The sequence below is a fragment of the Schistocerca serialis genome, chromosome 3 (assembly GCF_023864345.2).
Source record: "Schistocerca serialis cubense isolate TAMUIC-IGC-003099 chromosome 3, iqSchSeri2.2, whole genome shotgun sequence".
NCBI classification, from domain to species: domain Eukaryota; kingdom Metazoa; phylum Arthropoda; class Insecta; order Orthoptera; family Acrididae; genus Schistocerca; species Schistocerca serialis.
In genome coordinates, this window is record NC_064640.1 from 933,937,086 (window position 1) to 933,950,566 (window position 13,481).

At 43.8% G+C, this 13,481-nt stretch overlaps 1 protein-coding gene across 2 annotated transcripts in view; it reads left to right on the top strand.

Annotated features, from left to right (window-relative positions):
* LOC126471209 (b(0,+)-type amino acid transporter 1) overlaps positions 1 to 13,481 on the top strand; it is a 591,197-nt gene that overhangs the window by 456,401 nt on the left and 121,315 nt on the right. For both annotated transcript variants that reach the window (XM_050099324.1, XM_050099323.1), the window contains exons 6-7: positions 2,597 to 2,741; positions 10,237 to 10,360. In XM_050099324.1, the coding sequence (XP_049955281.1) occupies positions 2,597 to 2,741; positions 10,237 to 10,360 (269 nt within the window). The remainder of the gene's footprint in view (positions 1 to 2,596; positions 2,742 to 10,236; positions 10,361 to 13,481) is intronic.

Below are 13,481 nucleotides of genomic sequence, written 5' to 3' on the forward strand. Positions count from 1 at the left end.
CGTGGATAGCTGCACTTTAATTATAACTCACTGGACAAAATAACAGTGACCCTGGTAGTTTTGCTGTACAACTGCTACCAGGTGGCCATGTCACTCTTCATTGCTGATGCAAATAATGGGAGTCTAGTGGGCGTGTATATGACAGTCGATTATATGAAACCAGCACAGTAACAAGGATCGACGTGGAGATGTGGCAGAACTGAGGAACGGAGCAGTGGTGGTTGGAATAGCCCATGACTGCAGGGTGGAGGAAATTGCACGATTTGCTAGTGTATAAGCGCCGACTGTACAATGTGTCTGCAAGGAATGGCGTTCCACTCGTCGCCATGGAAAACGGAGTAAGAACAGGGAGAGGTACAGTCTGGGATCGGAGAAGAGTTGGCAGTCGGTTTCAAGCTCGACAGCCATTGCTGTTGTCAGGTCCATCTCAACCCGTTCCCGAGCGAACAGTACGAAGGTAACTGCACAGAGTAGATATTTTGAGTTGCGCACCTCTCAAAAGGCCATTGCTCACAGCTACACGTCTTCAATAGACCAAACCACACGAAAACTGTAGCAACTCAATGGAGGTGTGTAATGAGGTCCGACGAGAAGCGAATTTGCTTCATTTCAAATGATGCAAGACGTCGAGAGCACCGACACCGTAGGTGGTTCTCTGATGTACAGATCTGTCATCTGAAACATTTATTTTGATTTGATATGGAAGTTCGTATTTTAGAGCGCATATTAGCGATCCTTATGGGCACCGCCAATGTACGTGTGTTGGCTGTTTTCTCCTTTTCGCCTTTTACTTTCTTTATTTTGACCGTTTTATCCAATCATTCTTCCTGCATCTCCGTCAGATCTAAATCTGTGAGATCTCGGCATTTCACAACATCATGTTGTAATTTAACATTCGACAGGTTGGTCTGCCTAAATTCTTTGTTCTTAACGATTTTCGTGCTCGATGACGTGTACCAGTTTCGTCTAACAGGGCGCCATTGGGTGGTCTTTTCACACCTTTTAGAGTACGTACTGTAACGTCTAATCGGTTCGAAACGAAAAAAGTGGAATATTTTTCTCGTGATTGTCTTCTAACAAAAACAAACTGATGTTGACACAGTGTTGCCTTTATTGCAATTGGAAGTCTATCAGGAGGCCTTCCTCTTTGAGCTCTGTTGGTTTGTTGGTTCTTAACTCTCCCTGGCAGTCCACTCAAACCACTAGTAGTGCTAGAAGTTAGATCACTTGGTTCCCTGGGATTGTCGCGAGCAGTTATGGAAACACGTGTCACCTCTGGTATACCTGAGTAAGCCTTATCCAATTGAGGTGTGGAAAGGACCGCATATGTTTCCCGCTAAGCACTGCTTCCCAGGACAGCTATATATCGATAAGTAGTCAGCTTTGAGGCTGAGATGTTTTCATAGAGGTTTTTACTATCTTTATGAACACGCCAGTTATGCCAGAATTCTCGCTCCTTGTAATAAATAACTTTCCACCGCCGTGCGAGTTGTCACCGCTAAAACACAACTAGGGCTTACAGTTACAGTCCCCGACTCGAGAATCCCGAGATCAGTAAACTTATTCAGTGAGGTGCACGCCATTTAGCAAGACCCAGGCGGCACATGCAGCGTGTCCATTAGACCGATGTTGATTATGGAAGACGATTTCACTACCAGTACTTGATCTTCAAGACGCAGTGTTGTGATGGTGTACAGATTCTATAGACGAGACGTCCCGAACAACTCATCAACAGAGGGTGTATGACATTTTACATAGCCATCGGCCTAAGATGGTGAGGTCGTTAAGCTCGGTGGACTTCCTGGTCCTATTCGAGGGAATGGATTTCCAAAATCATATATAACAACAGAAACACAATAAACTACTGCACAAACACTCATCGTTGCCATCCATGCGTCACTGATACATCTTTTGGGACGCTACTCTGGGTAACCTGTAGTCGCCTGCCTCCCACTTCCTGTAACAAAGAACGTGATGCAGTGCTGTAATCAAAGCTTATCATGGCAATGTAGGTGAACAGGAGGGGCTGTACCAGAATCATAACAAAGACAAAAGCCTAAATGTGACTCAACTGAAATTTATTCTTCATTTCAAATTTGAAAAAAAGCAGGAAAATAAATATTAAGCACTGAAATCGAGAGGAAAGAGTGCGTTAGTATTCAATATCGGGTTTCACATATGATCATGCATCAATTAAAAGTAAAAAAATTACAAAATGATATCAACGTTATGTGTTTTATTTTTCGAAATGCTGCAAGTAGTGATATATTGAGGGCTATTTATCTTCATCCAGGAACATGACGCAGTGGTTCTCAGGGAGAGGTTACGTACCTTCTTCAAATTTTTTAAACACATCTTGCACGAAATGTAACACATATATACAGTGAGCTAAATACTGAAGTAAAGCTATAATTTTATGGTAATATTCTCTCTCAATATGTGACTGTCATCAAATATGGAGCACACCCTAATTGATCTATCGCAGATGGCTGCACAGCATGAATTTACTGCTGATAATGTATCAGAAAGCTGACTAAAGATTGTGTTCCGACTGCGCCGCCGTCAGCTCCTGATGACAAGTGAAACGCTGTTGCAGGCAACACTCAGCACCTGGAGAACGCGTTCGATGGGACGACGTCGTCCTTTGGGAACTTAGCGACGGCATTTTATACTGGCCTGTGGGCGTATGATGGCTGGAACAATCTCAACTACGCTACAGAAGAAATCAAAAATCCATCAAGGTAAGTACTCTATCATTATTATAACCTACAAAACAGAACGCATACGGTTTTCCAGCTCTTTCCTCCAAAAATCACCACAATTATTTGCTTTCCTTCTCTGAGAGATAACAGTACTGATGATTGCATTTAGTATTAGAAGATACTCAAAACTAGTTTCTCACGAATAATTTCTGCGCCGGATAGTCCTTTTCTCTCAATTCGGAAACTCTTTACGTGTATCACAGGATGAATAGGGATGTTTTGTGTTTATTATACCCCACTGCGCGCCATTGCGGATACTGCAACCTATGTTAAATATTAAAGCTAAATCTTTATTATTGAAAAATCAGTTATAAGGCTGAAAGTCTCAAACACTTAGTGTTAACAAGTTATGACCTTAAAAAGATGTCACCTGAAATTTAACTGGAATGTGTAAAAAAGTCATGTTTGTTGCAAAAAATTTTAATTAGATCGCAAATGGTTGTAAACTTGAACTTGCCCATCAGCTCACCTCGTTTGTCAAAGAATCGGCCAACTTGTTCCTTGGTGAAACCTGCTGCTCGTAATAAACTCGTAAATTCAGCTGTACTTAATCTTAACACTTCATGTATTTTTATAAGATAATAGTAAGAGCCTTTACCTGCTTTCAGTTTTGTCTTATTGAAGCGATGTTTTACTTTCAGCTGCTCTACATATTTGCACGTTAGATTTATAAACTTATCTTCACTAAAAAACGTAAGCTGGCTATCCAAATTCATAACACATTCGTGCAATACTGTTTCCTCATCATCACTGAATTTTCTCGAAAAAAGCCTTGTTTTTTCCCTAATAGGTTTCATGACCGCTCTTTGTTTTCCCATAAAGCTGTGCACTTATCATCCAATTTACTTCTTGGAACTGAATATTTCTCATTCGCGTCTTTGATGGTTATTTCAAGAAATATAACTTTTCTATGCCTTTCTTCTTGTTATTTTAATCCCATTTATGTCCTGACGTCTCCTCTTTGTCAGTTAAGGAAAACAAATAAAAACTGTAGTTTTTTTGCTATCTGTATTGTCCGTTACAACCAGAAACTGCTTTGTCCGATACAAACCGAAATTGCGGCTGTGGTAGTTTAACATTCACATTGTTATTACATGAGCTAGACATTGTTACAGCCTAAAATAACGAGAATAATATCAGTTTTATCCAAAGATATAATGAGAATATATTACTTACTTGCAAACGAAACACAACACTACAAAGTTAAGTTCGTGTACCGAAAAACTCAATAGGAGCGGATAATGGGTTTGTTTCGCTGCTACCAGTCAAGATTTTCTTTTATTTATTTAATATACATGACGCCTTTCGGGAAGTGATTCCCATTTTCAAGTGTATTTTTCTCTGTGTACTACGCCATTTGTTCGTAATGTTTTTTTTTTTTTATGTGAGGTTCTACAGAATCTCGCAGACACACATTAAATACATTACGAGAAAATGGTATATTACACAAATAAAAACGCACTGAAAAATGGGAATCATTTCCCGAAAAGCGTCGTGTAAAATATAAACAAAAGAAAATCGTGATTGGTAGCAGAAATTTTTTTATTAACAAAGCCATTGTTTTCACAGTCGCAGGCTTTCACAACCCATTTCGAGTGGATCAGATCAGGAGCAGATAACCTGTTGCCACCCGGAAACGGACTATTTTATTTATTCAATATTACGTGAATAATCTGCACTGCATGGCGCAACAGGTGTTGTCCCTAGCACTAGAGTTAATACACAGCTCTTGTTCGATACAACTCGATATTCGATCCTACCCGACCATCCTCAAAACACACCATATACAGAGGCGGACAAAAGTATTCGGACACTCGCAGTAATCAGAGAAGTAAACCTCAAATGTGTTTTTAACTCAAAACATATATTTTATTCTTTACAAATGTGTAATACATATGTCAGTATGAACATATGCAGATCAAAAAGTAACAAAACACGCCTTACATTAAAAAAAAGAAAATTGAAATATGCAATGGGCAAAAGTATTCAGACACTCAGCAGTCAGCTTGTGGTAATGCGTCTCTTTCTCTGTATTACAGCCCTAAGTCTTTGTGGCATGAAGAAAACGACCTTTTTCGTTATATCCGAACCGATATTCACCCATTCTTATTCTATCAATGCACGCAAAAATATGTCAAACTGCTCACATGTCGTTTGCGTAGTCCCGTTTTCACTCGTTCATCAAAGTGACAAACTGAGAGGGACATAATCAGCGCATTTTCCAGTTATGTAGCAGTAAAAACTATTAGGCGAACTGCACATGATTGTGCTCAGATTAGCAATGATATACCGCAGGCAATAAGGACATTGACTGAATGCTGCAGTGAATGTTGATTAAATCCAGCCATTTTTACTAGATGGGTTTATCTTTGATAGACATATTTCGAAGACCACTCATTTTCTAAATTCTGTTCACTTGTTTAATTTTCTTAACTGGCAACCATATTGTAAGTGTGAAGTGCATTGCAGTTACGCGGCAGTGAAGACATGAAATGGTACTGCTAACGAAGTTATAAGTTGGAAAGGAAAGCTAAGCTGCATGTTGTGTACCCAACAATATAAAACTTTTCTTCACGCAGAGGCAAAAACCGTCTTGATAGACTAGATTATATTAGATTAGTACCTGTTCCATAGATCATGAATACGACACTTCGTAATGATGTGGAACGTGTCAGGTTAATAAAAGGTGTCTATTCAAGATATTATATTACATAAAGATTACATGACACTTAATATTTTTAATTTTTTTTTGTGGGGTTTGGGGAAATTACCCACTTACTATATCCAAAAATTCATCTAATGAGTAGAAAGAGTTGCCATCAAGAAATTCTTTTAATTTCCTTTTAATTGCTATATGGCTATATGTCAGACTTTTGATGCTATTAGGTGAGTGACCAAACACTTTTGTGGCAGCATAATTTACCCCCTTCTGAGCCAAAGTTAGATTTAACCTTGAGTAGTGAAATCATCCTTTCTTGTAGTGTTGTAGCCATGTACACTGCTATTACTTTTGAATTCGCACGGATTGTTAATAACAAATTTCATAAGTGAATATATATATTGTGAGGCTACAGTGAAGATCTCTAGCTCTTTAAATAAGTGTCTGCAGGATGATCTTGGATGAGCTCCAGCAATTATTGTGATTACACGCTTTTGTGCAATGAACACTCTTTTACTCAGTGATGAGCTACCCCAGAATATGATGCCATACGAAAGCAGAGAATGAAAATAGGCGTGGTAAGCTAATTTACTGAGAAGTATATCGCCAAAATTTGCAATGACCCTAATAGCATAAGTAGCAGAAGTCAAACGTTTCAGCAGATCTTCAGTGTGTTTTTTCCAGTTCAACCCTTCATCAATGCATACGCCTAGAAATTTTGAATATTCTACCTCAGCTACCGATTTATGATCAAAGTCTATATTTATTAATGGTGTCGTTCCATTTACTGTGTGGAACTGTATGTACTGTGTTTTGTCAAAGTTTAATGAGAACCCATTTGCAGAGAACCACTTAATGATTTTCTGAAAAACATCGTTTACAATTTCACCACCTAATTCTTGTCTGTTGGGTGTGACAGCTATACTTGTATCATCGGCAAAAAGTATGAGCTTTGCATCTTCGTGACTATAGAATGGCAAGTCATTAATATACCAGGTGATCAAAAAGTCAGTATAAATTTGAAATCTTAATAAACCACGGAATAATGTAAGTAGAGGTAAAAATTGACGCACATGCTTGGAATGACATGGGGTTTTATTAGAACCAAGAAAAACAAAGTTCACAAAATATCCGACAGATGGCGCTGGACAGCAAAACGTCAGTGACTGCGCATGACAATCGTGTATAAAAGGAGCTGTAATGAGAGAGAGAATCAGCCTCCCCAACACCCAATGTGGCTTTCGACCTTCCTTCTCTGCTGATGACCAACTCCTCCGCCTCACTCATCTCCTCTCCCTCCAGCTTAACTCCCGTCGCTCCGCCATTTTTGTCTCCCTTGACCTCGAAAAGGCCTACGACCGTGTCTGGCATCCCGGTCTCCTGTTTAAACTCCAAACCTACGCCCCTCCTATCAACTACATCCATCTGATGGCCTCCTTCTGTTCCCACCGCCCCTCCTATGTTACCATCCATCATGCCAATTCCCACACCTTCTACCCCTCTGCGGGTGTGCCCCAGGGCTCTGTCCTCTCCCCTCTCCTCTACCTCCTGTACACGGCCGATATGCCCCAACCCCCCCCCCCCCCTCCAGTACAGCTCTTGCAATATGCTGATGACACCGCATTCCTCGCCCTCGCTCCTACCCTCCAACGGTCCCAATGCCTTCTCCAGAATCACCTTGACCTTTTTGCTGCACGGTGTAACCAGTGGCTCCTGAAAATCAATCCTTCCAAGACCCAGGCAATCATCGTAGGTCGTACCACTCGCTCCTTCCAGCTCCTGGATTTCTCCCTTACTGTCTGCGCCCGTCCTGTCCGCCTCACCCCCACCCTCACCTACCTTGGCCTCACCATTGACCGTCACCTCACCTGGATCCCTCATCTCCGCTCCATCCAATCCAAAGCCCACAACCGCCTCTGACTCCTCAAACTCCTCTCTGGCCGGACATGGGGGTTGCATCCCTCTACCATCCTCCACACCTACAAATCCTTAATCCGTCCCATCCTCTGTTATGCCAGTCCTGCCTGGATATCTGCCCCCTCCCCAAATTCTATAAGTCCCTCCAGATCCTTGAGCATCATGCACTCCGCCTCGCCTTCCGTATACGCCTCCCGTCCCCTACGTGGATCCTCTATGATCTCATTCCTTTCCCCCATCTGCTCCTCTTCCTCGAACATATCCGCATCCTCTACACCTCCCGCCGCCTTGAACCCCCTCACCCCCTGGTTGCTCCTCTCCTCTCCCATCCCCGCCCCCTGCCATGTCTTCACTGTTGTATCCCTCCTACCCTCCATCTCTACACCCTACATCTCCTTTCCCAAGTTGGCTTCCATCAACTCCCCCTCCCAGATGGTGCCCTCTCTCCCTCCATTTATCCCTCCTATCAACTCTGATCCTCACCCCCCTCCTTTCCTCTGTCCTTTTCCTGGGCTCCCTCTTCATCCCCCCTTCCATCCTGTGTTTTCTCCCTGCCTACTCTTTCCCAATCTCCTTTCTCCCCCCACCCCCCCCCCCGAGTCCTTTTGTACTCCCCTCCTCTGCCTTCTCCACTCCCTGGCACGTCTGCTCAGCACCCCCCACCCCTCTTCTGGATCCTCCTCTACCATTGGCTTCTTTCCCCCCTCCCACTTTACTTTTCCTCTCCTTCCCCCCCCCCCTTTTTTTCCCGTCATCTGACCAGTTTCCCCCACCTGCTCTCGGGTCTGGTATGTCATATTTGTGCCAACTTTTTAGTGCAGTGTTTAAGTGAGTGTTCCATGTTGTGCGTCTTTCCACAGTGTTGCGAACAGAAATCATGCTGTCGCTGGGTGTGCCTTTTATATCTCTTGCGAACAGAACCCAGACTGTCGCCGTGTTTTTTACTTGTCTGTCTATTATTTTTCTGCTTCCTGTGTATTTTATTAGCATCATCAACCCTGTGTTTTATGTTTTAAGCTCCAGCATTTTCTGCCATTTTACCTGTAAGTCACCGATTTTATCGCCAACTGTTATTATTTTTTCTTATCTTCATCTTTTTAAAACAAATTCTGTAGGCTGAAGAGCGGCGTAATAAGCTGCTGCCAGCCCGCCGCCTTTAGAGGGAATCGAAACTCAATAAAGGAAAAAAAAAAGAGAGAATCAGATGCGCCAGCAGTCGCAGCATGTTGACGATACCTGAAAAGGCCCTTTTAGTGAAGCTGTATTATCAGAATGGAGAATGTGCTAGTTCAGCGTTACGATCCTATCGCCATAGGAAGGGGATTCGAACGGGTAAAGGTCCGTTGATATATGCAGCTGTGGCGAGAATGATTTCGAAATTCGAAGCCACGGCTTGTTTAGACGATAGACCCCGTAGTGGCCGACCGAGCGCAAGGCGTAATGCTGCTGAGACAGCTCCGGAAGAAATGGAGACTGTAGAAGGTTCGTCTATGCACGGGGGAGTCAGCGCTCGTGCAGTCGCACGTCGCACGGGCATTCTATACACTACTGTTTGGTTGGCACTGAGGCGTTCCCTCCGATGCTATCCTTACAAAATCCATCGGCATCATGAACTATTACCTGGCGATTTAGTGAAGCGGAGGGCATTTGCGGCGTGGGTGTTTCAAAAGATGGCGGAAGATGACGATTGGTTGAGTAATGTGTTGTGGACCGACGAAGCTCATTTCACGCTCCGAGGGTCTGTCAACGCCAACAACTGCAGAATTTGGGCTACCGAAAATCCTAGAACTGTCGTGGAAACTCCATTGCACGACGAGAAAGTCACGGTATGGATTGGATTTACCACATCTACCGTTATCAGGCCTTTTTTCTTCGAGGAAATGCATGATTCTGGTTTTGTAACTGCTACCGTGACGGGTGAGAGGTACGCCGATATGTTACAGAATTGCATCATCCCCAGCCTGGCTGATAAACACCTGCTGGAACGTACGATGTTTATGCAGGATGGCGCTCCACCCCATATTGTTAGACGCGTGAAAGATCTCTTGCACGCGTCGTTTGGTGATGATTGTGTGCTCGGCCGCCACTTTCGTCATGCTTGGCCCCCCAGGTCCCCAGACCTCAGTCCGTGTGATTATTGGCTTTGGGGTTACCTGAGGTCGCAAGTGTATCGTGATCGACCGACATCTCTAGGGAGGCTGAAAGACAACATCCGACGCCAATGCCTCACCATAACTACGGACATGCTTTACAGTGCTGTTCACAACATTATTCCTCGACTACAGCTATTGTTGAGGAATGATGGTGGACAAATTGAGCATTTCCTGTAAAGAACATCATCTTTGCTTTGTCGTACTTTGTTATGCTAATTATTGCTATTCTGATCAGATGAAGCGCCATCTGTCGGACATTTTTGAACTTTTGTATTTTTTTTATTCTAATTAAACCCCATGTCATTCCAAGCATGTGTGTCAATGTGTATCTCTCTATCTACATTATTCCGTGATTTATTCAGTTTTCAAATTTATACTGACTTTTTGATCACCCGGTATATTAAGAACAGCAGAGGACCCAAGACCTAACCTCGCGGCACCCCATTCTTGAGTGTTCCCCAGTTTGAGAAATCACCAGTTTTTTGCATATTATGTAAACTGCTTATTTCAACTTTCTGCACTCTTCCAGTTAGCTATGATTTAAACCATTCGAGCGCTGTCCCATTAATACCACAGTAATTTAGCTTATCTAGAAGTTTTCCATGCGTACCACAAGTTTTTATCATATTAAAACACAAAGTCTCTTTACTGTGGAGAATAAATTACTGTGTGAATGATGTCGCGCTGCGCATAAGAACGAGGCAGAGAGAGGAAGAGATCAGGAGGGCGGTTTTGTGCTGCGCAGGGATCTGCCGCTCTCGATCATCATCGCCATCCCGCTGGTGACGTCATGCTACGTGCTCATCAACGTGTCGTACCTGGCCGTCATGTCAGCCGCAGAGATGAGCGAGACGGGCGCCGTAGCAGTGGTGAGTACCAGCACTCGCCGCCTGGCGCTGTCATCGGGCGCTTATTGCTTTCAGCTATGTTCGCCGTCACAGAGGCATTTCGCTTTGCGTGAAATGTACTCGCAGCTGCAAACACGAACAACAATCAGCTGTATTATGGAATAACGACAATGAAAATTTGTGCCGAAGCGTGACTCTGACGCGGATTTCCCACTTCATGCGAGCGGTCGGTCACCTTAACCGCTTTGGCTATCTGTCCACCACTCACAGCCATACCAAAACATCCATACGTTGCCGTTCCTGTGTCACAGCCTGCACTCGCGTTCACTTACTGTAATTTCCGTACAAGGGAGGACATTTTAACTGAAACTTGGTGCCTGCTTTGGCGGATAAATAAGATATTGTAGTACCTGCGTTGTTAATAATTCATGTCCTAAGGAAAATTGAAGCGTTCTTCTTAACAACACAAGCAGTTCTATACGGTTTTCCATATTCACTGAAATAGAATTCCCTCAAACTCCAAGTTTAAGCCCCTGCAACAAAGACGTTAAATATAATATACACTACTGGCCATTAAAATTGCTACACCACGAAGATGACGTGCTACAGACGCGAAATTTAACCGACAGGAAGAAGATGCTGTGATATGCAAATGATTAGCTTTTCAGAGCATTCACACAAGGTTGGCGCCGGTGGCGACACCTACAACGTGCTGACATCAGGAAAGTTTCCAACCGATTTCTCATACACTAACAGCAGTTGACCGTCGTTGCCTGGTGAAACGTTGTTGTGATGGCTCGTGTAAGGAGGAGAAATGTGTACCATCACTTTTCCGACTTTGATAAAGGTCGGATTGTAGCCTCTCGCGATTGCGGTTTATCGTATCGCGACATTGCTGCTCGCGTTGGTCGAGATCCAATGACTGTTAGCAGAATATGGAATCGGTGGATTCATCAGGATAATAAGGAACGCCGTGCTGGATCCCAACGGCCTCGTATCACTAGCAGTCGAGATGAGGCATCTTATCCGCATGGCTGTAACGGATCGTGCAGCCACGTTTCGATCCCTGAGTCAACAGATGGGGACGTTTGCAAGACAACAACCATCTGCACGAACATTTCGACGACATTTGCAGCAGCATGGACTATCAGCTCGGCGACCATGGCTGCGGTTACCCTTGACAGGAGCGCCTGCGATGGTGTACTCAACGACGAACCTGGGTGCACGAATGGCAAAACGTCATTTTTTCTGATGAATCCAGGTTCTGTTTATACCATCATGATGGTCGCATCCGTGTTTGGCGACATCGCGGTGAACGCACACTGTAAGCGTGTATTCGTCATCGCCATATTGGCGTATCACCCGGCGTGATGGTATGGGGTGCCATTGGTTACACGTCTCGGTCACCTCTTGTTCGCATTGACGGCACTTTGAACAGTGGACGTTACATTTCAGATGTGTTACGACCCGTGGCTCTATCCTTCATTCGATCCCTGCGAAACCCTACATTTCAGCAGGATAATGCACGACCGCATGTCGCAGGTCCTGTACGGGCCTTTCTGGATACAGAAAATGTTCGACTGTTGCCCTGGCCAGCACATTCTCCAGATCTCTCACCAACTGAAAACGTCTGGTCAATGGTGGCCGAGCAACTGGCTCGTCACAATACGCCAGTCACTACTCTTGATGAACTGTGGTATCGTGTTGAAGCTGCATGGGCAGCTGTACCTGTACACGCCATCCAAGCTCCGTTTCACTCAATGCCCAGACATATGAAGGCCGTTATTACGGCCAGAGGTGGTTGTTCTGGGTACTGATTGCTCAGGATCTATGCACCCAAATTCCTTGAAAATGTAATGACACGTCAGTTCTAGTATAATATATTTGTCCAATGAATACCCGTTTATCATCTGCATTTCTTCTTGGTGTAGTAATTTTAATGGCCAGTGGTGTATCTCTTAGACCAAACTAATACCCAAATAACCATGTTTTCCCTATTTGATTCATACTAGTTTCAGTCATTGCTGGATCCGAAAATTTCACCTCCCACAACAATCATCCGTACACCAAAAATTAAGGTAACACTAATGGAAATTACTATTTTTTCGCTCACAGGAGTTCAAAAAACCTATAACACGTGCAAGTAAATACAAAATTTAAAAAAATGTGAAACTGTATTTAACACTACACTCCTAAATACAAAATTAAGGACCTTCGATGACTGTCATTAGGAGCAAGTGTGTCCTCGACCGTTCGCCGGTGTTCTAGTTGACAACATGCAGAACTACCATTCCCGTCTAGAAGGCCACTAAAAAGGTAAAAATTTTATCAACCCGAAGGCTAGTGAACATTACAGTGCTTTATTACTTGATATGGTATGCCGTTGCCTTCCTCCGACCATCGAACTGATTTACCAAGATTTAGTCCAAATCACTATGCAGATCAAAATTTTCCACAATAACAATCATTGCCAGATGAGAAGAAAGTGAAATGTGCCGCATAAAAATCCTGGGATTGGTTGGGAATCGATCACGAGACCTATAGATTGATGGTCTAGCACTCAACCCCCCTTTTCTTTTCTTTTTATCCCCTAGACGCGGAGCTCTTATATCTTAAGTTTCCTTTCACACTTCAAAGCATCTGCTCGAAGCTGTATCAACGTCCTGGAGGTCTTACATGGCGTGTTGTAGCCAACAGCGGTATTCTTTTTACGATAAATTTCGTATGCGGTTTAGAGTTACTCCGGTACGTTATAAAGGTGACACCTATGCCTGATATACTAATCTTTCGTTCCAAAGAATCGAATACTTGAGTTACATCCTACTACTTCTCAAACATGGCAACGGCCTTGCCGCAGTGGATACACCGGTTCACCTGAGATCACCGAAGTTAAGCGCTGTTGGGTGTGGCCGGTGCTTGGATGGGTGACCATCTAGCCGCCATGCGCTGCTGCAATTTTTCGGGGTGCACTCAGCCTCGTGATGCCAATTGAGGAGCTGCTCGACCGAATAGTAGCGGCCTCGGTCAAGAATACCATCTTACGACCGGGAGAGCGGTGTGCTGACAACACGCCCCTCCTATCCACATCCTTCTCTGAGGATGACACGGCGGTCGGATGGTCCCGGTAGACCACTTTTGGCCT